Here is a 24,381-nt window from a genome sequence, read left to right on the forward strand (position 1 = left end):
AAAAAATGTCTAACTTTTGAACGCGTACACAATATAATAATTTAAATAAATGTTGACATCAACAACATTACATCACTCGTAAAATTCTGAATGTGTCGGTTCATATAATTTTGTTAAACACCGAAGCACGCAATATTTGTAAGATGTTATATGATTATGATTTTACAACACCATACACATAAGTCATGCAGACCTACAGTTAACTGGAATAGAAAAATGCATGAGCAAGCAGAAATATTCCAGTGAACATAGTTTAACCAGCGGGGGTGCTTGTATATATGACCCCAGGCTAGTCTCCGCTACAGCACACGTCTCCAATATCAAAATAAACACAGACCTAGAATGTCATACACTTGATCGAGAAAGCTCGTCTTAGAAAAATGTCAAAAGTCTGAATGAAGGCAAAATTTGTGCAAAAGACTTGTATGACATAACTATAGCATCCGAACGCCTGTTAGGTTCTATGATTATGTTCCTGCGACGATCGTACCGCAGTCAATTTCATAGATTAAGCGAATTTCTATCTTCAGGTATGTGCCATACCTTACCCCTAACCGTAAATGTTACTTTAACTCTAACCCTAATCCTAACCCTAATCCTAACCCTAACTCTAACTCTACACTAACCCGACCCTACCCTAACCCTTACTAGAAATTAAAAATGCAAATTTAAACCTTTACTCTATAATTTTCAAGAAAAAAACCCGAAAGCAATCGTCAACGGAGGAAATTCCGGGTCACTTTTCTCGTGAAGTATAAAGAGGAGATTTCTGAAAACTCGAAGATCAATTGTTGGAGATACTACCTTTTGCTAAGGAATCTGATACAGTGCCTTGCGTTGCTCCAGAAGTGTCTTTCAAAACCAATTTAGCGAACAGAATCGCACCTGTAAATACAGTGTCATCAAATGTCCATGCAACGTGTTCGAAAGATGTTGTACGAATCTTCTAAAGGAACTGTTTTGCTCGCTGCATATTATAAGGGGTGTTTATGAGATTAATGTTGCGTTGTGAATACGACCTGATATGTTGTGGAGGTGACGTCACTAAATTACATGTTTACGTAATCACAGGATTAAGATAGAATGGAAGAAAGAGCCGTGGAGAGAATTATCATTTAAACAGATAAATCCGCTTTCCAAATTCTGAATTTAGATAAATGACGAGTCAACTTATCGCGCATTAAACATTGCACTGAGTACCTTCCAAGTATGCCTAAAAACGAAAGAAAATAATGTTCATTCATCATATTTGACCATTTTTTTTAATCGTTAAAAGGCATTTATCATTTGTGAAAGGTAAGAAGGTGGTTTTATTTTGGTTTGTTATGTTCATTTTCGTACCAGTGATGAACAAGATTTCCTTCTCTTCTCTTCCTTTTTGTTATAAAATATTTCAGATCACAAGTTGTACATTCATTATACGTTTTCTTTCCTTCAATAATTTAATCTTCAAACCAGTTTGATTTTTGTCTTCGTCTTTTGGTTTCTTCTCCTCCAGGTGCAGCTTGAGACGCGGGATCGTCTTCATATCTATTTGTACATTATTTAGGATAAATCACATAAAAGCACGTAAGTAATTCAGAAGAATAAGAATACATATCTTCATTCATTTGACATGTTAACTGTTAAATACATTTAGTACATGAGAATCAAACTTTATGATGTCGAAACTATACAAACAAAAAGCCATGTTACATTATTGATTTTAATATGAGTCACCTAAAAGGCGTTAAAGATTCAACTTTGCTTTATTTCAGAAGTCTCTAAATACGTTATGTTTTATGTATATACAAATATTCTATCGCTCCATTTTTACAGAGATTATTAGACAATTATTAATATTTCAATATAGCACTACCATTTTGAAGATACACTGTTGGTCATAATGATGGAATAATTATCTTTACCCCCAATTTATCCCCTAGTTGATAAGCATAGTAGCATACACATGCTTTAGCAGTCATGCTTTAGCAGTCACGCAAAACACACGTTGGTAAATTATTATTAAATCAAATCTGAGAATGTATACTATTATCTAGATCTATTAGGAAGAAATCATTGTCAAAATCTTTCCATAAATTGGGGTAAAAATAATTATTCCACCATTATGACCAACAGTGTAATTGGACAAGAGGAAATGTGTGCATATTTTTGTCTAATTATTTACGAGAAATCTGAATAAATACCGCTGTGGTGTGAAAACTTTTGCCATACGCACGAGTAGACTCCTTTGTCATAGGTGAAATGATTTTGAATAATACAAAATCATCGAAATCAAAGTACAACCGAAAGACCTTATGTATCATCGGACAATCTATTGACATGATTGATTTAATTATTTGCTTTATTTACCTTGTTTCTCCTTCACAGAATTAACAGAAACTGTAGAGTGCCCTGGAGACATACGATTAGAAGAAAATGACTTACCTGGTAAGTAAAAACGGTACAAGATGTACCTCTAAAAATACAGCTAGTACGCAATTATTGGTTTTACTTCAGATCTCTGTTGTTAGATCCTTTCTTCCGAAAAATCTGTTATTCCTAGCTAGTCACACCAACGAGACCGATACCAGACCGGCAAGAGACCGATCTCATACCTCAGTCACACCGCCAAACCGACTCCAAACCGACTCCAGACCGACTCCAGACCGACTCCAGACCGACTCTGAACCGACTTTTCTTTTTCGCCGTAGGGGTAATGTTATGTTTCGGTCGATCTGTTGTCTGTCTGGATAATAAAATAATAAATAATAAAAATAAGTTACCTCGAATGGCCGAAAATCGGTCGGTTTTAAGTCGGTGTTGAGTCAGTTTGGAGTCGTGACTGAGGTACGGGGGTATGTGAAGAAACCCAGTTGGGTCTCAAAGATCACGTAATTTACACCTTCACAACGAAGGCGAACCCCGGTCACCCGTGTTTCCAACTGAGCTCGGTTTAGGGTCGATGCTAATTTGTATGAATTACTGAGTGTTTGCCCCATGCTGGTTCGAGTTTAGTTCCCCATTCACTGTATAAGATCCTTACTAAGATGACTGTAAAGGATGTGTCAAATGTGCCAACATTTTCATTGATATAATTGCAAGTATTTGACATTGTACAATTATTTAGATAATGCAAGGGCATGTGGAAAATAAACTTTACGAAGTTTTGAAGGCAACTCCTTTTTTTCATTATATAGTCTCTTTTTTTGGGGGGGGGGAGGGGGGGGGGTGTCAAAATTAGCAATTTAATATGAGGGTATTTTGTGAGAAAAGAGTCAAAACATTTGAAAATCTGATGGACTGTTTTCTTGTATTTGTTTGTCTATTGTCTGTTGTTATTATCACAATTGTGGGGTGCGGTGAGGTACCTCTCCGTCTAGCTTATGTGGAAATTAGGTACGACCCCTCCCATTTAAAATGGACCCGCGTCGCACCTGAAATCATACGTTTTGTTTCCACAGGCTGGGATATTATCCGTATGTTTGAGTTGGACTCGGCTACTATTCAAGGGGTGAGAGTGGTAACAGGATCAGACGATGTGCAGAGAGCGTATAGACTCCTCAAGAACCATGACATTTCAGAACCCGCCAGGTAAGAATGGTGTAGTCCATTAAACTGGCATATTATAGGGGGCACAAATTAATGGTATAAAATGTGCAACCTCCCCCTCTTCATATTCATAATATTTAGACCCAAAAGGCATCTAAAATGTGAAATGTAAAATATTCTTGTTCTAGTCATAAACTTTTCCTATTTGTTATCAATTGTTTTTATGATATTGTTCTTGCTATTAAATTTATCTGAGTTCTAGGGCAATAGTAATAATCACAGCAACATTTTTATAGCCCTTAATATTGTAACGTTCTGCAGCGCTTCTCATTGTAATTATGTTAATAGCAATATTGGCTGATTACATTGTACGGAGAAAAGATGAAGCCATCGTTGTCCTTAGTGCGGAAAGTGAGAGATAGTTTAACAAATTAAAAAATTAAATTTAAAAAAAAATAAAAAATCATCCACAAAATGTTCTTTGCTTATTATCCTTTTGTTTTAATTGTTTTCATTCTCTGTATAGTAATCAGTTTCCCCAAGGTCTCCCAGACGAGTTTTCTTTCGTATCGACCTTCAAGCTGACGGATCGTACAGGAGATGATGAAGACTGGTGGTTATGGTTGATCCGTGACAGAGCAGGCACTCCTCAAATTGGCATCAGATTGATGGGAGAGGAGAAAGCACTTCAGTTCATCTATGTAAATGAGCTTGGTCAGCTGGAGAATGTTCGTTTCGAGTAGGTGTCAAACGTCAAACGTAGTGTATCAGTAGGCCATTTTAACTCTATGATCCTGCCACAAGTCATGCAGGGCTAATCCCCATTGTGCCAAGCCACAAATCCCCCCCAGTGCCAAGTTTATAACGAGATGATCGGATTACGCGCGATGGTACTATCAATAGCGCGTGCAAAACACTAGGTACAGTCCAATGGGCATGAACATTAACTGCTATTACGAATGCGTCCAAACATGCAAGAAGCAGAGAAGCAGTAGCTTGCTCGCGTGTACAAAGCACTTTAACAATAGCGTGCATGCAGCCTTATGGCAGGCTATGAGTTAATGTGACCAAATTTATGCATAAACCCTTGTGAAGCGCCTCGATACAAATTCTTTGATTGACCTGTTACGAATAAAAGTATCTCAATAGTCAGAATTCAGTTGCATACATCAGATTGTTGCTAGGTAGGACAAACATAATGAATTGCTCTATTTAAAAACACGTTATATATGCAATTTTCATTCTGAATATTAAAATACGTATACCTTTTTTTTTTTTTTAGCAGAATGAGATCACTGAACCTTTGGAATGACTTTGGACAATCGTAGAGCTCTTTTTTTTCTCGAGTGTATATAAATATTGTTGAAAAGAGATAAGTGAAAGTTTGAATAGAGGCTCTACATTATCAATAGCTTTACAGTTCTCAGAGGAGACTTTCCAGTATTTAGCTGAACTACATAGTCCATAAATATATGTGGTTTTAATGCTAAATTACTTTAACGTCAAATACATAGCCGATACTTATTCAATGTTAAATTTTAAAAATTAATCAAATGTGCGGATGCTGCATCTGTTTTTCTTCTAACTTGTATTATGATAGAAAGAAATCAACCCATACCGTTACAGTCACACTATTTCACGATGTTTTCTTTCTCCTTATCCAACTATTTCACTCGACAGCAACGCGATGATGCTGTTTGATAGGAACTGGCATAAACTGCACATGGCTGTGAGTAAGAACCGTTTGGATCTCTTCGTAGACTGTCTCTCCATTGGATCAGTGGCCTTAAGGACCAGAGGTCAGGTCGATACCCTCGGAGAGACTCTTATTGGAAGGAAGTTCAGCGCTGGAGGAGGACCTGTCCAGGTACTATTATTGTCTAGATTTTAAATCGGAAGGGAGAGGGGAGGGGACAGGGGAGGGGACAGGGGGGGGGGGGGGGGCTGGTGATGGGTGGGTGTAGGCAGGGACTCGTTATTACGAAAGTTACTTTTTCTTTAATAAGGTTCATCTTTTAGGAAATGGAGTAGAGTTTTATTTTATTCTGGTAATGTTTATCCTTAAAGCCCAACTGCAGTACGAATAGCTACTCGCGCCCTATATAAACAAACAATACCTAATCGGTGACCATTGGTCCCTAATAATGCATGATCCCCTTTTTCTTATCTTAAATGAGATCTGATTTGATGAGATATCCATATGTCAGTGACAAAGCTGGAAGGTTTAATCCCTCCTGGCCAAAGTAGTGCAATATGGCTTTAAAGGCAGGTTGTTTTACCAACATCGCTACCCTCTTGTAATATAATTTAGAGTGGGCTATCTTTCGGTGAAGGCGTATTTCCGGCTCCTGTACCCATTTATCTTGACGTGTGCGTAACCAGTTGGTGATGCCTTGATGGACGTGGTTTGTCGACACATCGGGACATTTTGAGCAGCAGATGGCAGTATCCGTAATAATGAAGTAGTGTCAGTAAAGATAATACCTCGCCTATAAAAAAAAATATGAACCGTATATCAATATCGGAATTAGAAAACCTATTTCATTTTAGGTGTTATGAATCTTATTTCACTTTCTGAATTACAAATTTTCTGAAATACGTACCTTCACAAACCTTCGGCATGTCAGGGAACCTCGGAAATATGAAACCTTCAGACTAATTGAACCTTTAAGTTAACGCCACATCGGAAACTTTGAACCGTCGGGGTAGGGGGGGGCGGGACGAAAATATTTATTCCAATATGTGGCTACGGGGCAGCAGGGAAAGAAGGGCTAAATATAGAGTAAGAGGAAGGAGAATAGGGGCAATGGGAACAGAAAGTACGTGACCTTGTTCTCTCAAAAAAATTATTCTCCGTGGACCCCCCCCCCCCCTTTATGGCAATACAATAATCCTTTTATCCGTTTTTTCCCCTTCTTTTTTCCAGTTCATCCTTCAGTGGATGATCATCCATTGTGACCGAACCTTCCCAACCCGTGATCATTGCTCTGAAATATCGGTGAGATTCTAATAAACCTAATTGTCACAATCATAGAAACAAAGACAACGAAAACAAACAAACAAACAAGAATTTCGAAAAAAATAATATGACAGAATAAGAACACTTTATCTAATTGTGCCCATTTAGTAGACTTTAAAAGGTCATGTTTATTTGTAAAATTTGTAGGAAGCATGGGGACTTGCGATTGATCACACAATAAGACAATATAATCTGAGTCTCCAAAATTACTTTTCGCATTTTATTTCTCGTAGAATCATATTTTCCTCAATGAATTTGAAATCGACTGCGCATTTTCAGAGAAATTTATCGATTTGATAAGAATGGAAATTTCATTTCTTGTCATTTAATTGTTCTTTTTTCATTTTCCCTAGATATCTGAAGCGACAGAAGAGGTAGGTTTATTTCGTTTGTCAGATTTATCATATTTAAATTATATATTCACTTTTAATCGTCTTAACACGTTTATGCAGTGTACATTTCTAGAAATACAGTTTTGTTAGTCTCATTTGTTATAATGCATTTCTTCAATGCTTTTGCCTACTTTCTAAACTTGATTTTCTTTCCTCATTTGTTTTATTTTTCGAATCCCATTTTCATGATTTAGCCCAAAACCTGCTCGACGATCTGCCCAGAAGGCCCTGCAGGCAGACAGGGTGATCCGGTATGTACATGTTTTTGTATTCTTTATAAATTAATGGCACATACGTTATTGTAAAGGGTGTGTTAACCATTTGACTGAGCATGAGCATTGTCATCAATGCATTATTGTCCGGAAAGGGTGTTTCTCTATTAATTGTATACAAATACTACATTGTGTTTTTTCCACTGTTGTTACAGCCACCTGATCTTAGTCGGACATTAATATTGTCGACACCATTTTTCTCAACAATATTTTCTGTTATTAAACAGACAACATTTTCTTTCTTCATAGTCTAAGAATCTGAGAAATTGAAACTTTCTAGTCAAAATTATCATGGCTAACTGCTCTCGAAGACAAATTCATGTTTGAAACTATTTTTTTCCTCTGTTTTATTCTGAAACATTTCGTAAGCAGAGACATACATTTTTTCTCTCTTTGTACTATAATGACACTTTGTTATTCGTCCATGATTGCAGGGTTTACCAGGACCTGCAGGTCAGATGGGGCGACCAGGAATACCGGGACGGATAGGATCGACCGGTACGAAGGGTGAGAAAGGAAGCGAAGGATACAGGGTAAGGGTGGCATTCGGTTTCATACTATACATCTTTTAGAAGTAATGTTACGTAGAAGAGGATTGGAAGTTTTGACAGTAACATGAGATGTAGAGGGGAAGAAGAGTGGATGAGAAGAGCACGTTTGGTGAACATACGTGGAAGATGTTGAAATGGGAGAGAAAGATTAATCATCATATATTCTTATCATATTTTTTTATATTTGTGACAATTTAGATTTAAAAACAATGAATTTATATTCAAAAGAAAACCAGAGCCGGAGGGTTTATGATGCGTACTTGTCACAATGACAGCTCAAATCAACGATCATATCAACGTTCAGCAGGTAATACAATAATATTGTGCATGTTTCGTTGTTTTCTTTTTTTCTACAGGGACAACCAGGCCCTATAGGTCCAGTGGGAAACCCCGGCCCAAGGGTAAGCTCGTCGATCGGAGAAACGTCGTTGTGAACCTCATATTCATTCAGAAAATTTAGGAGACCGATCTGATCATCTGTTCTATAGATATGATTTAAAACCGGCCAGATTCTGGACTATCCGTCCCAATTACCTCAGATTTCACAAGCTGTTAGCTTTTTAATTAAACTTAAGGCAGCTGATGATTTGTTAAGATTCGTGGCTAAACATCATTTTGATATATTATTGATTGGGCAGGTAACAGTAAAGTTGTTTAGATTCGAGCTGACGTAACAATAACTGATTTGTAAAAAAATATGTTACTATAATGATAATCTTAGCTATATACTTGCGCCCTCTATATAGCAAACAATGGCTAAGCGGTGCCTGTTGGTCCCCCATAGTCCCTTTTTTTCTTATGTTATTTGAGAGCTGATTTGATGAGATAACAACCTGCCAGTGACTATGCAGGGAGGTCTAATCCCTCCTGGCCAAACTAGTGCAGAAAGGCTTAAAATGAAGATCGCACATTTGAAATCATTGTGTGTTGCCCACAACAATATACAAAATAAAATTCTGAGTAATGGGGGCGTTCTCTTAGAAGCTACCCCATCCAAACAATACGATACCACAAACTTAATGAATAATGTCAATTTAAAACACAATCTAGCCCCTTCAAAGAAAGAGGATAAGTAGCAGCTGAAATAGAAGATGGACATCTAAGATTCGAGCTTTTATGATACTCTCATGTTCTCTCTCTCTCATCAGGGATCTCCCGGACCAGGTGGACTCAATGGTGACCCAGGAAGAGCAGGACTTAAAGGAGAAATGGTAACACCCCCTCCCCCCTGGGGAAAATATATATATGATAGAAATTCATGAAGTATTACAATTAAAACTAAGTTCCCATATTCATCATATCTGTATGTTTAGTGCTACTTGAAGATAATTATGACGGACGGATTATAAAGAACACGTTCCCGAATAAGTCAAGGAAAATTCCCTTACTCATTTGGTTGGTAATTTCGTGATTACCTTCCATGAATACCTATTATGTTCGAATGCCTCTGGATGTACTTAAATTCTTCCCAGTATAAGAACGTTCCTCCACCTCATGGCAGAAATTTGTGAACTGTCCATAGGATATTACTGCTCTATATTTGAATTAGACCGAATTTTCCGTCTCTTTCGTTCGTTAGCCTCTTATTGGGGTAGGGTCGGCCGGCTCTCTCTTTAGAGACGGAAACCGTCTATACACATTCCCTTGATAACGCCACGGCCATTTCAGGTCGTAGCGTTTTGCCCCCAAAATCCCCCAAAATGTCATTTTACCTCGTGCATGTTATATTGTAAATTAGGCCTAGGCTATAATAAATCAGTTCCATTTACCAACTTGACTGAAATAATCAGTTTAATAGTCCCTTTTAGGAATTTATGGGTCAAAATCGAAATCCATGTTGAAAAAGATTTTCAAAATGGATTTCGATTTTGACCCATAATTTCCTAAAAAGGGACTATTAAACTGATTATTTCAGTCAAGTTGTTAAGTGGAACCGATGTATTATAGCCTAGGCCTAATTTACATGTGGATATGCACGAGGTAAAATGACATTTTGGGGGATTTTGGGGGCAAAACGCTACGACCTGAAATGGCCGTGGCGTTATCAAGGGAATGTGTATAGACGGTTTCCGTCTCTAAAGAGAGAGCCGACCCTACCCCAATAAGAGGCTAACGAACGAAAGAGACGGAAAATTCGGTCTATATTTGAATACGAAGGAAAATTGTTAACTTTTAGTGACGTTAACATTCAATTGGTCATCTTTTTTATGCGACTTCCATTGGGGACTTTGGAGGAGTTCAATGATTATATTTTCCGCATGTACATTTATTTAGTAAAGTTTACAATATACTATCATTTTCGCCAATTCATTTTGCGAATCTTTCTCTTAATGATGGAAATCGCTAACGCGTCATCTCGGATCTATTAATCAAATGTTATCATCGCGATGGTCACATGTTTCCCCCTTTACTCTTCCAGGGTTCCAATGGCCTACCCGGTCTTCCAGGAGTGCCTGGTGATCAGGTAAGCTTTCAAGTTTGAGAATAATCTTCCTCTTTTTTAGTTTGTCATGCTTTTATAATTATATTCGATTTCCAATAACAGAAAGAAGTCTTTCAAGTGATATAATATTTATTGCATTGTCAAACATCCATATAACTACCACCGAGTAAAAGGAAAAACAGTACAGATAGTTGTAATGAACAAGTTCATGTGATCGGTACCATATCCCTGATTTGATGAAGATTTTAAGAAGCATAATTTTAGGAATGGTCTTTCTATATTAGTGATCGCTAAATCAGGATTTTGAGACCAATATTGGTTTGAAAATTAAAACGTCAATGTTTCTTCTATTCTAATTTTTTGTAGAAATTTAGTTTCTCCGTGTCCATGGTAACGGCTTTGGAATAACGCCATTCACACTAGAGATAAGACATTTAATCATTGTCCCTAAAAGGACCAGTATTTCGTATATTGCACTCTTTTTTCCTGTCCTAAATTTCGTAGGTTTTCAGACCATTGCACTTTTGGCATATTGTCACACTTTATCGAACAAAAATATCGAAGTTTGATTCTTAAAGAATAATGATAATAACGACATATTGATATGAGAACGCCCTCTACACGTACTTCGATATTTCTATTCCAGACCTTTTTATTTCATTGAGTTTGCGATGTTTTATCCAATCACGTCTCTCTATCAGGGACCACGTGGTTATACTGGCCAACAGGGGGATCAAGGACGACCTGGGGACACGCCCACACGAGAGGTAAGAGGGTGATGTCATAGGTTTGGTGGGTGTGGTCAAGAGATACCTTGGTAATTTGAAGATTGTAGGTTCGAATTGTTGATGGATAGACGGTATATCGGTGTTTCATATTATAACAGAGACGAACATTCGATGAAATTGGAAGATATATTTCGCTGAGAGATGAAAGAATATGACCTTTCTTTATTGACGAAAAATTATTTGGTTCATATTGTTAAATAAATGACTTTTCTCCTTTTCTCGCTCTATCAATTCTCATTTTTTCGCCTCTCTCTCTCTCTCTCTCTCTCTCTCTCTCTGTCTATACGTATCCCGCTTTCTGTCTGTCTGTCTATGTCCGCATGTCTCTCCCTTTCTCCTTTCCTCTCTGTCGTATTCGTGTTAATATCTCTTTCTCGTTCGAACCTATCACTTTATCTATCTTTCTTTCTATCTTGTCCAAACAGCAACTGATCGACATCGTCGTCAGCATTCCGGGACTGCAAGGCGACCCCGGTCAGCGTGGGTTACCAGGCATTGACGGTGTCAAGGTAAACATTCATTCATTCCTTCATTCATTCATTCATTCATCCAGACGTCCAGTCTTCCAGTGAAGCCTTCAAACATTGCATTAATCATTCAATCAACCATGTATGTTTTCGTGTATTCATTCATGTTTGCATTCATTCACTCATTCATTCATTCATGCATTCATTCATTCATTCATTCATTCTTTTTTGTATTAATTCATGCATTCATTCATTCATTCATTCATTCATTCATTCATTCTTTTTTGTATTAATTCATGCATTCCTTCAATCATTCATTAATTCATGTATTCATTCATGCATTCATGAATTCATGCATTCATTAATTCATTAATATATTTATTCTTGTATTTTTTTATGCATGCATTCATTCATTCGTTCTTTCTTTCATTCATGCACTCATTAGTCAATTTATACATCCAATCATTCATCATTGTATTTATTCACTGATACATGCATTCACTCATTCCTTCGTTCATTAATTCATGCACTCATTGTATTCTTTCACTGATACATGTATTTATTCATTAGTTCGCTGATCATTGAATGCATATATCCTTTCATGCATCCATACATTCATCCAAACACCCATTCAAAAGGGTTTATTTAAAACCAAAGTAGCAGCCACTATGTCGATATTTTTGTATGTATTTTACGCCAAGAAAAAGTACTCACAAGTCAAATTTGTACAGCAACTCAGTATATATCGAAGATGAGTTGCTTAATCAACGAGCAATTCAATCAATGAATTCATTCGATTTACAAATAGGTTATTAAATATACGGTAGAGATGCAACGAGATTACGTCAACATAATTTATAAGCAATGTACCAAAACGTTTTCGTTCTAGGAAAACCTTGATTTATCCTCCTTTGTATCATATATTTCAGTATCTTTGTACTTGTTATCTATTTGTTGACAGGGAGAGAAAGGCACGCGAGGAGAATACGGCTACAGAGGAGTTGAGGGACCAAAGGTATGTTTTTCAAACATTTTGGTTTGCAATTTATTTTCAGTGATAAAACAACTTTGCTTGCTTTTCGCGAAACACAAGTTTGAAAACAAAGATTTGAGCCGTTGGGTAGACTATTAAAAGGTCACCAAGTTCTGTATAATATAATTAATAACACTATCAAAGTTATCGTGTAACTTATTTTTATTTTAACTCGACAGGTACTGGTAAGATTGAAAACAAAGTACAGAGGGATATGACATTTAAATTTTTAATTTCACTTCCTTAACTCTATTAATACACATCTCTTTATTTAGGTTTATATTTATATTTATATTATGAAAGTTTCAAAATGTTGATAGCAGTGTCTCCCATATTATCCACTGCCTAGACTGTTTCCTTGTTGCGCGCCCAATTAGCTGGGAAAATGACACATCCTCAACGGTGAACCGGAGACAGTCCTAGTACCCTCGTTGTTGTTGTTGTTGTGACGGGTGTATTCACGGGGGTCGCGAGTCTGTAGGATTCGTGTAAGGGAGGAGAACATAGATGATTGAAGATCTTTAAAACAAAATATAGAAACGGACAAAATCTCGACTATGTATACGATTACAAATTCAATGATTCAATATAATGAACACAGAGTGAAATAGAATATTATTAAACTTTATATGAGAGCCTACCCTAATTGTTTCAAACATTACACATGAAGGTTTTGAACCCCATTTGTGCAATTTATTCAAACCGATTAACAAACTATTTTTACTTATTTAATGATCTATTTTCATTTATTTTTTTATTAATTAATTCATTTATTTATTCATTTATTTGTCTATTCATCTATCTATTCGTTTATGCATTCTTGTATTTTTTAATTTAATTATTCATATATTTATTTATTCATTCATTAATTCATTTATTTATTAATTTAATTTTTTGCAGGGTATTCGAGGCGAGACGGGACTAAGGGGTAACCTAGGCGAGCCCGGTCCACCCGGTCCACCTGGAACACTGGTACGTATTTCTCAAAATTAATTTATCATCTTCAAGTTATTGCAAATACAAGTTTCATCGTGTGTGAATCTCTAGTTGAAATTTCGTGGAAATATAAAAAGGAAATATATCAATATTCTCTTAAGATTAATTTTTCGCAAAATGATATGTACTACTTAATGCAATTAAACGTCTCATCGTGAAAAAATCTTTATTTCAAATTTATTAGAAATCAAAAGGAATTAAATTCATTTTCTCTCAAGATTATTTTGTCGTAAATAATAATAATAATAATATTGAATTTTTATATAGCACTTAATACAAATGTCTCTAAGCGCTTTACAAATATACTACGTTATGCTATTATCGTCGTGTATCCCAACGTGAAATTTAGTGACAGTAAAAAGGAACAAATTCCCTTTCCCAATTATCAGCAAAATCGACGTTATTTACGAGCTTTTTTGTTTTAATCCAGGAGGGAAGATACATGTATCGTTGCTCAATTATATCATTTATTATGTAGTGGGGCCATTTGAGATCACATTCTAAAGATCAAGCTTTATATATGTTCGCCTTGCAGACAACAAAACACTTCTACTTATAGATAGAATATAAGATGAATGGACATAACACGTTACGTATTTATAGATTTTGATTTGCTTGTTTAACAAATCTTCTTTTTGTCGAGTTTGTTTTAATGTCACTATTCCATTTCGAATCATATAAAACCTTAAACATAATATTTTGTGTTTTGCGAAACTTTCATTATACTATTAGCTTATATGTATAGGTCAATAACCTGATCATGGTTTTGCGTTCGAGTTACGTCATTATCCATTTCGTAGTCAGACTCTTCGAAATTAATTTTGTTTTGTTTTTGCATAAATTGGCCTTAAAAAAGTCTTTATCAAGTAAGCCATGACTACTCACTTAAAAAGACTTTAATATATTTGACTTCTGAATGTTTTGCTTTTTCTTAGGGCGATATCAGCATAATGGAAATCGTCGGCGGCGGAGAGACTCAGCTTATTCCAGTACGCATTTTCTACAATACGCTTTTTATGTGTCAAGGAGCAACATAATCATTCTAAGTTTTAAATGATGCAAATTTCGAAAACTTGACTGTCTTATTTCTTCGATTTTTTTGTTTAGATCTCTACCTCTAATAATACGCAGGTCACACAGGTAATGGTCAAATATTTCCAAGTTTCCAAAAAATCCTTTTCCCCATAGAAGTTAGACACATTCACCATAGCGAATTGAGAGATATAGTTGTGACACCTGAATGCATACGCGATCATAGGACAAGTCAAGGATTTATTCAATCATGGAACTCCGAATGTGTCCTCTATTGGAGGTAGCTTTCTTAGACTTCATGAAATAACTGACCAATCGGAAACAACTACCGGTGGCGTAACTGTCTCTCTCAATACGCTCTGATCATCGCAAGAGTGCGCCCTCCCTATACTACACTAGTGTATCATCATCCATCACTGTCATCACCTAACGAAGTCCACTTTGAGTTTTAAAATCCATAGTTTGATAGAAGTTAGACAATCATTTTCTTCATAGCTAGCTTGCCCCCCCCCCCCCTCCCCCCCCCCCCCCCCCCCCCCCCCCACCTTAGCAAATCACCACATCCCCTGACCAACCAGATTTAGCCACCGGTGGTCACAAATCTAGAGGTTTAGACACTTTAGAAGAAAAAACGTGCCTACCCTATCCCGCCTTATTCCGCAATAAAACATTCATATGCGGTTTTTTTTTTTAACCTGTTTAACAGAATTTTTGATAGATAGTTTCCTTAACCTTTTTAAATAATACCATGTATAGTCTACTCTCCATGCATGCATCTTTTGCAGTTGACAATGACGTCCAATTACACAAAGCATAATACGGACTTTTAGATTTTGCACGACGAGAACGTGGACTGCCCTTTTAAGACAATGTGACGTCACTGCCAGTGCCTTAAAAGGACGTCACATTGCCTTAAAAGGGCAGTCCACGTTCTCGTCGTGCAGAATCTAAAAGTCCCTAATACCTACGCCACACCAACGAGACCGACACAAGACCAACAACTGACCGAAAAAAACATTTACATTATCCCCGATGGCAAGAAAACCAGTCGGTTTGGAATCAGTCTTAAATAAGATTGGCGGTGTGACTGAGATATTAGTGCTTGTTAGTAGATCTTCTAGTTTGAATATAGGCGTAGATAATCTTTGAATTAGAGTTGACTTCCCAAGTCATTTCATGCGATCATAATCATTGAACAAACCATTGCGTTTTCAAATCCTATTTTAACTGGAGTTATATACTTTCCTTAAAGTGTGCCCTTAAACCATACCATGTAGTCTATTTCTTCGTGCATGTGTCGTTTGCAGTTGTTAGAAATATCCATTTTAATACACCAAGCATTAGTGCCGAAGTATTTGTAATTTGAAAATAGATGAACATAGAGTAGATATTAGAATAGAGTGACCTCATTTTTCTTCCAAATTCATTTCACGCAATGAGTTATATATTTTGAGTTCAATCAGGTATAAGTTGTCATTTGTTTCCCTTCTTATCCATGCCCACAGTGCGATAATTATGTGTAATCATCATTTCATTCCCCTGTTTTATGGTTTTCATCAAACCCGACCCCACTCGTATACTCTTATCCTCCCTTGTATCTATCTTTCGTAAGAGTACAAATTTGGTAAAGGCTTTGTCTATATGTCTCACCATTTTCCCCCGAAGAAAAGTTCTTCCCAATCATCCCGTCACTTTTCAAACCAGGAATTTTTAAAACCGTAAAAAGAAAACGGGCTATCGTCTTAATGAATTAAAATGATTAATGAATGTCTAAATGTAATTGAAAGATTCACTTGAACCTTGAAATATTGCTTTTTTCAGTCATCATGTCCATTAATGTTTGATACTGTATTACTGAAATTGTGAACTCCAAACCAGTAGTGTTATGCCACGGCACTGCATGTCCACTTTGTGATAATAGATCACATTCTATCTGATTACTGTAGGAAGATCATCTGATTACTTTCATTATCTAACCAAAAGAGATGAACCACAGATAAACAATCCTATGGTTCAATAGTTTTATGTGGAAAGATGCAGCTTAAAGGGATCGTTTAACAATGTTAAATCTGAGATGCACGGCCCTACGTGTTATCAGTGTATGTGATATAGTGTTATGTTGAAGCCCTAAAAAAATTGCGCTTCAAAATGATCAAGAAGTGCCTCAAAAAAGTAAAAAAAAAAAACCTTTGAGTGACCGGTTTTACCATACTCGTTTTTTCCCAAAAGACTGTAGTGTTATGAAAACCGTTTGGCAAACGCAAAATCTGATTTCGATTTTCAATCATAAGTATCTTGATAATCAGACAAGCGATCGGCTTGTAAAAGTCAAGGGGTTCCTCACCGTTCCTGACTGACCTGAAGGTTAATAATTAACATTGCAGCATGAGCTAAATCAAGGATTTTTTTAAAAAGTTACCGGATCCCTTTAATTAACGTGTATTTTTGTTTAAAGAAAGTCAAGTGGAGTCAAACTGAGTTAATCCCACCGCACACTTCACGATATGACTACGATCCGAAGTATTTGCAATAGCACTTTGAGGAGGAATAGCTAAATCGGCTCAGAATCGTAGTGACGTCATACCGAGTCTACGATTTGAACCCGATTTGGCTCTTATTCTGACTAGAAGGCTTAAGTGCACCAACAATTTGGTTGTTAATATTCTTATCATTATTTAACACCTAAATCAGAAAGCCATGTTTTCTTATTTTTCTATAGCTAAAAATAAGTACACTTTCTTCAAAAATTATCTCGCAGGATCCAAGAACGTATAGTGTGCGTTTGGCTTTACAGAAAGTAGTCCCGCTCTCCGGGGAGTAATTACCTTATAGGGGTTAATGTACGGGTTATAAGAGGAGGGGGGTATTCGATATAATGTGCAAACATAACTGACTTGTATCCATTCATTTCATCTAGTTCTATATTTTTTCTTTTGTCTTGTAAACAATATTGTTTTATAAACAACAATTTGTTTACTGCAGGGACCAGCTGGATCCCCTGGCATACCCGGTATACCTGGAGACCCAGGAATACAGGTGAGGCACTAGAACTCTTACTCTCTCTCTCTCTCTCTCTCTCTCTCTCTCTCTCTCTTTCTCTTTCTTTCTTTCTCTCTCTCGCTAGCTCTTTCCCTTTTCTCTGTCTCTTTCTTTCTTCTCAATCTCTTTTTTTCTCTCTCTCTCTCTCCTCTCCCTCTAACTCGTTTCTTTATCTCTTTTCTTACTGTCTCTCTCTCTCTCTCTCTCTCTCTCTCTCTCTCTCTCTCTCTCTCATCCTTTCTCGTTCGCTCAATTCTACCTGGCTGTAATCATATTCATATCTCTGGTAGTCTGCATCTCTCACATGTTCTCTCTTTTTCCTCTTATCTCCCCCCCCCCCCCATGAGCCATGAGAGGGGGTGAAGTAGACGGATAAGAAGAGGTCGATATTAATAAAGAAAGGATGCAGAGAACTTTGTGGAAAGGGGAGAAGCAGCCTGGAGAGGGGAGTATAAGGGGGACTCAGGAAAAGGTAGAAGGAAGTAAAAACAAGGATAATTAAGACGAAGAGGAAAAGTAGAAAACGGAAATAAGAATGAAAAGATCTGGAAAATGCTCATTTTGTTTAATCTCATCTTATGATTGACTGCAGGGATTTCAAGGTGACCAAGGCGAGAGAGGAATAAAAGGACTTTCTGGCATTAAGGTAAGTAAGTAAGTAAGTTAGAGGTGCGATAGCTCAGTCGGTAGAGCAGTGGTCTCGTAATCCGGTGACCCGGGTTCGAAACCAAGACGATGCGTTAGTGCCCTTTAGTAAGGCATTAATCCTCATTATCAGGTCCTAAAAGTGATACAATGTGCTACTGAAATGGACTTTTACGTTTATTTCTTTTTAAGAAACGGCTTTGGCCGTACCTGAATTAGAGTGGATTCTTCATTAAAGCAGGCCTTTGTTCTCTCCTGGAGACGGCTTTTTTTGTACGAAGGAAACATACCCTTAAAAAAATAGAATTGGAGATGGTTTTTGCTATTTTAGAAAAATACTGCGTTATCCTATATAAAAGATTAACGAATTTCTCACTACCTCAGGCGGCTTAGACTCTTCAACCACATCGTTGTAAGTGCCGTATTGGTCAACTATCTTCAATCTGCTTTTTATGTTTTTTTTTATACTTTTCAAACTAAGAGTTTAGGTATTTCATGATAATTGTGATCAATCCAACTCCTTCATAATAGATTTTCGTCAGTTCATTTCAAATAAAATACTTCCCCAGTGCATTCAACATTATTATTAAGAATATAGAAAACCAATCATTTTTGTATCATGCTTTTTCGGGTTTTTGTTTTCGTAGGGTGAGAAAGGGTCAGGAGGATTGCGTGGCCCAAGAGGAGACACAGGATCTGCAGTAAGTACTAGTCGTTTCTGGGCAATCAAACCTTTTTATTTGTTCACATTTTTTCCTTCAAAATCAGGATAGTCCCTTTCAGAGGCGCAGAGGGCCTGATCCACTATGGAGCCTGACTTTGAACAAACACAATTTAAACAATAAAACATAAACATGATATTAACGACTTGTACATTACACGAAAACACATACATAAGATAGATGATACATACGAAGCTGCAATATGCAGCTCTGTTCTATCAGACGAATAGGAGAAGTGGGTTTGAGGGGGAAATAGTAAGTTTGAAATTTCTCTTTAAAGGGATCATTTAACAATATTAAATCTGAGATTCACGGCCCTACGTGTTATTAGTGTCTGTGATATGGTGTAATATTGAAGCCCTAAAAAAATCGCAGTTCAAAATGATCAAGAAGTGCCTCAAAAAAGAAAAAATGTTTGAGTGACCGGTTTTACCATACTTGTTTCCCCCAATAGACTGTAGTGTTATGAAAACCGTTCGGCGATTTGTAATTACAATCATAAATATCTTGATTATCAGACAGGTGATCGGCTTGTAAAAGTCATGGGGTTCCTGACTGACCTAAAGGTTTATAATTATCATTGCAGCGTGAGCTAAATCCATTATTTTTTTTTCAGAATCTGAGACAAAGTTACCGGATCCCTTTAATCTAGGTGCATCTCAAACTCATATAAATTGTTCATTCGACTATTCCATATATTTGTGTATTTTTTTATAACTCTTCCATTCCTTGTATCAAAAAAAGTATCAATACCTCAAGAAGTTCAGTTCCTCTCCGACGCACATATTACCTCCGTGCTATTAAGCTGTTCGTCTTTTTAATACAGCTTTTTAGTAGGCTAAAAGACAATTTTCTTTTGTTTAATTTCATTTCTTAATTTTCTTATTTCCTTACCAAGGGTGAGGCTGGACCCATGGGACCACCTGGACCACGAGGGGATAAAGGCAGTGCGGTAAGTGAAGTTCTCTTTTAATGGGACTTGGTAACATTGTTCAGATGAGAGAAAGTGGTGCTAAGGTAGTGAATTCAATGCTAAATGTACAATTACAGATAATCTGAAAGTTTGAGTGAAAACGGACCATTATTAATGATATAAATTGGGAAAAACTGATCTGATCGATTCCTAAATTCTCCCAACTATATTATTATAATTTAATTACATCTTAGGTGAATGTAAATCGTCACAAAGCGATGAATTGGCTCTTTATACCATTCCAGACATTTAAGTATTGACATATTTTTAAAAGCCTGTTTTATATCTTTTCACGAAAAAAACCGTTAGGAAAATTCAAAAATGGTTGGGAGAATTTACTGTTAATCACTGTTAGAGGGTGTTGCACAGTGACACCTTCACAGAAAACCATAAATATCTTTGTGGTTTGAGAATTCGTTCAGGATTTTGTGCATGTTAGAGGGTTAGTACAGTAGAAGAAATATAGTAATTAACATTTCATACGAAATTATGCAATTTTTTCGTCAACTTTCAACGATGTTACAGAGTCACTTGAAAGCTTAAATTACTTTTAAAAAGAGAAATCATAAAATTGTCTGTTCTGCAATGCAACCTACTTTCGTGGACATTTTTTTCTTCGTAAAATTTCACATGCTAGCCCTGAACTCCAGAAATGCAACATATGTGTTGTAATATAAGCAATGTTGTATTGTTAGGAATGGATTTTTAAAAAAAGAAATAGCAAAATTATCAGGGACAGATGCAGATTGTTGTTAAAAGACATTTGATGAGAAATTTCTGAGATATTTCTGAGAATTTTTTTAAATTAAAAAAAGTATGAAATAAACCCTTCAGGTTGCCAATGTAAAAAGTCAGAGGGCGCCTTCCTCCTTCGTGTAAAAAGTGCTATCCCCGGGTTACGGACATGGGCCCTGTTTCATAAAACTTGTCATCATTGATAAATTACAATAAGTGTTATACGCTACTGAAATTTTTAATCTTTTTTTGATAACAATTTTAATAAAATAGGGCCCAGGTGCATTATGTAGTATTCAAGTTGTGAGCTATACTACTATTGGCATGATGGAGTCAAACTTTTCCTTATCATGCTTTTTAGTCCTGTCATACTGATGTTTTTTATAACCCCCTGTTGCATTACTATAGGGACCCCAAGGTCCTCAGGGATTGTTTGGACCAGAGGGTGAACGAGGACCAGCTGGATTAGCAGGACCAAGAGGTGGTTCTGGACCACAAGGAGAATCAGGACCAAGGGTGAGTTCACAACAATTCTTCCAAACCATGAAATGAGAGATGGCATCCATCTTTTTTTCTTTTTTTTCGTAAGCATATGCACAGGGTGGATTTTCTTACAGTTAGATTGTTTAAGTCAAAACCTTTACGCGTGTCATTACAATATCTACTGTCTTAAAGATAAAGGTGAATTCTGGTCACCGGATTTCATTGTGAAAGAAAGGGTGTGGAATGGATCAGAACAAAAGTCGATCATGTAGCATGTAAGTGTCGGTGTGTACTGCAAAGATCTGGAGTCATGAAAATCATAATAGATTTGGCCCAGTCTTGGTAGAGTAACAAGCACTGCACCGTAAGATGTAAACGGCACTACATGAATGGTGTCGGGGCTAATAACCTTGATTTCCTAATCTTTCTATGCTAATTACTCAGCCAGTATACATTTTCTACAAAATTGTTTAACAAATGACATTTATTTGTAATCTTCAACATTCAGTGTAAGTTTCGTTTGATTCTGTGAGAATTCTTTTTTTTTAACCAGAACTCACCTTTATCTTTTACCCATGCAGTAGTGTGTGCGCGTGTGTGTGTGTGTGTGTGTGTGTGTGTGTGTGCGTGTGTGCTGGTGGATGTATGTGAGCGTGTCTGAGGATACAATACTAAGATCATTTTTAAGTTCGTTCTTAAATGAAATGAATCGAAGACAACAAATTTCTCGATGCATATTTGCTGTTGCTTCTTTTGAAATCGTTGCTTGTTTTCCCTTTAAACTTTTGTCATATTTGAAATGATATAATGGTAAATCAGTAGTAAATAGCGGTAGCATCTGATCGATCTTTCTTTTTCCTTCACAGGGTTATAAAGGCGCCACAGGAAGCCTCGGTTTCCCTGGGTTTAAGGGAGACAAGGTGAGTCTATTTTTCTTGTTTTTATTCGGTCTGCATATTAATGATAATTTTTAGTTCTGATATTAACTGACGGAAAATGAATTACCAACGAATAAAAATGAGTAAGAAGAAATGAAATGGTGTATGAAGTGAAAAGGAATGAAATGAATTGAAATGAAATAAAATAAAATGAATTGAAAAGAAATGAAATGAAATGAAATGGAATGGAATGAAATGAAATAAAGCAAAAAGAAATGAAATTAATGAAATGAAACGAAATGTCATTTAATGGAATTAAGCAAGATAAGTTGAAATTAAGTTAAATTTATAAAAAAAAGCGAAATGAAATGGAATGAAATGAACTATATGTTATTGTTTCCATCGTTGCAGGGAAGTTTCGGTGATCTGGGCTTACCAGGTCTAAGTGGACCTAAGGGAGAAAAAGGCGGCAAAGGTTCAAATGGTCTACGTGGAATAGCTGGAGTTCCAGGAACAAATGTAAGCTTACATATTCATAATAATAATAATAATAATAATAATAATAATAATAATAATCCGTTTTTTTATATATAGCGCTCAATACACAGATCCAACGATGTGCCTAAGCGCTTTACAGATATGTTATTACAACTTAACATGTTATAAGAAGCTATTAATCAATCACACAATCCATTTCTTATGTTGTGTACCTAGTAGTCTTTTTATTTCCATTTGTATGAAATTGCGGTTAAATCACTCTTACGACTGTGTAGGCATACCGAAGCATACATCTAACAACTTGAACGTGATCTTTAATACCATATTTGTATTTCATTATTATGGTGTTTGCATCGGAAGTGCACCAGGGGGCAATGCCTAAGGGTAATGCCCCCCCCCCCCCCCCCCGATTATAAGTTAAATAAAATAAAATGGGGAAAGGATCCGCTAAAAGAGGGGTCATCCAAGGAACTTGGTGGTCAAGGCCTTAACCCTACCCCTGTCCGAACCTCGTCCGTACCTCCACCCCCACCCCAGCCCTTCTTCAAAAATCCTGTCTATGCCAGTGGATTCAAGTCCTCTACATGATTCTTGTCTTAAAGCCCCACTACACTACTAGCTACTTGCGCCCTCTATATAGCAAAAAGGGCATAAGTGCCTGTTGGTCCCCCATGATCCTCTTTTTCTTATGCTATTTGAGAGCTGATTTGATGAGATAACCACTTGTCAGTGATCTTGCAGGGAGGTCTAATCCCTCTTTGGCAAACTAGTACAGACGGGCTTTAATTTGAGCTGTTCTTGCAACATTTCAGGGTAACCCTGGACCGATCGGAGACCAAGGAGAGCAGGGTGTCCAAGGTAATAAAGGCCAGCCTGGATTAAGAGGAGTCCGAGGAGAAAAGGGAGATGAGGTAAGTATGGTCCATCCTGGGGACACGTTGGTCGATTCGTACATGAAGACTAGTTCTATATAATTAGTTGCTCCAAGAGAAATTGAGAGAGATGAAACAAAAAATTTGTTCCTCCATATTTTTATTATTATGTATCTTTTGAGGGTAGTCATACTATCTAGCTTTGCTTACTTTGTCAACCCTCCTGTTTGATGTTTTCGATTAGTTACAGCCAGCCTTACTTTATTCTACATAATTTATATTATTTTGTCATGTGTACATTTGCAATGTTTGTTTGTTATATATTTGTTAAAATGCAAAAGAAAAAGAAAATCAAACATATAATCCTCATGAAAGAGAAATTTAATGTATGGATTTGATCCGTGGAATGTAATTGATTCTATGAGAATAATGATATTAAAAAAGATAACTTGATAAAGAATAACTACCAAAAAACTAGACACCAATTAGTTATACGACTTTGGTGAGATCTTGATTTTGGTATTAAATGGGTATAAATAAAGGTATACTGTGTTAATAAATGACTGAGTTATAAGAATGCAAAGTACATGGAAAGATTAGAAAGGGAAGGTGAAACGACGTAAATGCATGTTGATGTCTGTGTTATATTTGATACTGTGATCAGAATATAAAAGTGTGTATTTAAAGAACGTAATCATGAGATAAATATAACCCCTATTAATGAAATGATTTTGTATTTTGAATTGCAGGGTTTGCCAGGTCCCATGGGTTTGACAGGGCTGCGAGGTACTAAAGGAGACATAGGCAATACTGGCTACACAGGATTACCAGGAAAGGACGGTGATTCAGGCCCAAGGGTAAGTTCATTGACCGGTGTGGGGTATCTAAATATTCATAATTGAGGGGCGACATTCTTCCCAGACCCGCTGGGGGGGGGGGGGGGGGGTATGCACTAATCTTTACTGGTGAAGAGTTCGTGATGTAACTGGACAGGCCCCCTGTGATGTGTACA

At 36.6% G+C, this 24,381-nt stretch overlaps 1 protein-coding gene across 2 annotated transcripts in view; it reads left to right on the top strand.

Annotated features, from left to right (window-relative positions):
- The window catches only part of LOC579258 (collagen alpha-1(XXII) chain), a 50,102-nt gene that overhangs the window by 17,308 nt on the left and 8,413 nt on the right, over nucleotides 1–24,381 (top strand). Inside the window, exons 2-27 of one of the 2 annotated variants that reach the window (XM_030982712.1) lie at nucleotides 1,499–1,569; nucleotides 2,371–2,430; nucleotides 3,444–3,573; nucleotides 4,058–4,270; nucleotides 5,212–5,398; nucleotides 6,458–6,529; nucleotides 6,904–6,924; nucleotides 7,137–7,193; nucleotides 7,649–7,747; nucleotides 8,122–8,166; nucleotides 8,914–8,976; nucleotides 10,185–10,229; nucleotides 10,910–10,975; nucleotides 11,422–11,505; nucleotides 12,425–12,478; nucleotides 13,397–13,468; nucleotides 14,428–14,481; nucleotides 17,507–17,560; nucleotides 18,156–18,209; nucleotides 18,856–18,909; nucleotides 19,829–19,882; nucleotides 21,047–21,154; nucleotides 21,988–22,041; nucleotides 22,411–22,518; nucleotides 23,310–23,408; nucleotides 24,119–24,226. In XM_030982712.1, coding sequence (XP_030838572.1) covers nucleotides 1,499–1,569; nucleotides 2,371–2,430; nucleotides 3,444–3,573; nucleotides 4,058–4,270; nucleotides 5,212–5,398; nucleotides 6,458–6,529; nucleotides 6,904–6,924; nucleotides 7,137–7,193; nucleotides 7,649–7,747; nucleotides 8,122–8,166; nucleotides 8,914–8,976; nucleotides 10,185–10,229; nucleotides 10,910–10,975; nucleotides 11,422–11,505; nucleotides 12,425–12,478; nucleotides 13,397–13,468; nucleotides 14,428–14,481; nucleotides 17,507–17,560; nucleotides 18,156–18,209; nucleotides 18,856–18,909; nucleotides 19,829–19,882; nucleotides 21,047–21,154; nucleotides 21,988–22,041; nucleotides 22,411–22,518; nucleotides 23,310–23,408; nucleotides 24,119–24,226 — 2,086 coding nt within the window. Of the gene's footprint in view, nucleotides 1–1,498; nucleotides 1,570–2,370; nucleotides 2,431–3,443; nucleotides 3,574–4,057; nucleotides 4,271–5,211; nucleotides 5,399–6,457; nucleotides 6,530–6,903; nucleotides 6,925–7,136; nucleotides 7,194–7,648; nucleotides 7,748–8,121; nucleotides 8,167–8,913; nucleotides 8,977–10,184; nucleotides 10,230–10,909; nucleotides 10,976–11,421; nucleotides 11,506–12,424; nucleotides 12,479–13,396; nucleotides 13,469–14,427; nucleotides 14,482–14,599; nucleotides 14,633–17,506; nucleotides 17,561–18,155; nucleotides 18,210–18,855; nucleotides 18,910–19,828; nucleotides 19,883–21,046; nucleotides 21,155–21,987; nucleotides 22,042–22,410; nucleotides 22,519–23,309; nucleotides 23,409–24,118; nucleotides 24,227–24,381 lie in introns of both variants that reach the window. The other variant, XM_030982713.1, reaches the window with a different exon arrangement.

Source organism: Strongylocentrotus purpuratus, unplaced genomic scaffold (assembly GCF_000002235.5).
Source record: "Strongylocentrotus purpuratus isolate Spur 01 unplaced genomic scaffold, Spur_5.0 spur5_scaffold_13, whole genome shotgun sequence".
NCBI classification, from domain to species: domain Eukaryota; kingdom Metazoa; phylum Echinodermata; class Echinoidea; order Camarodonta; family Strongylocentrotidae; genus Strongylocentrotus; species Strongylocentrotus purpuratus.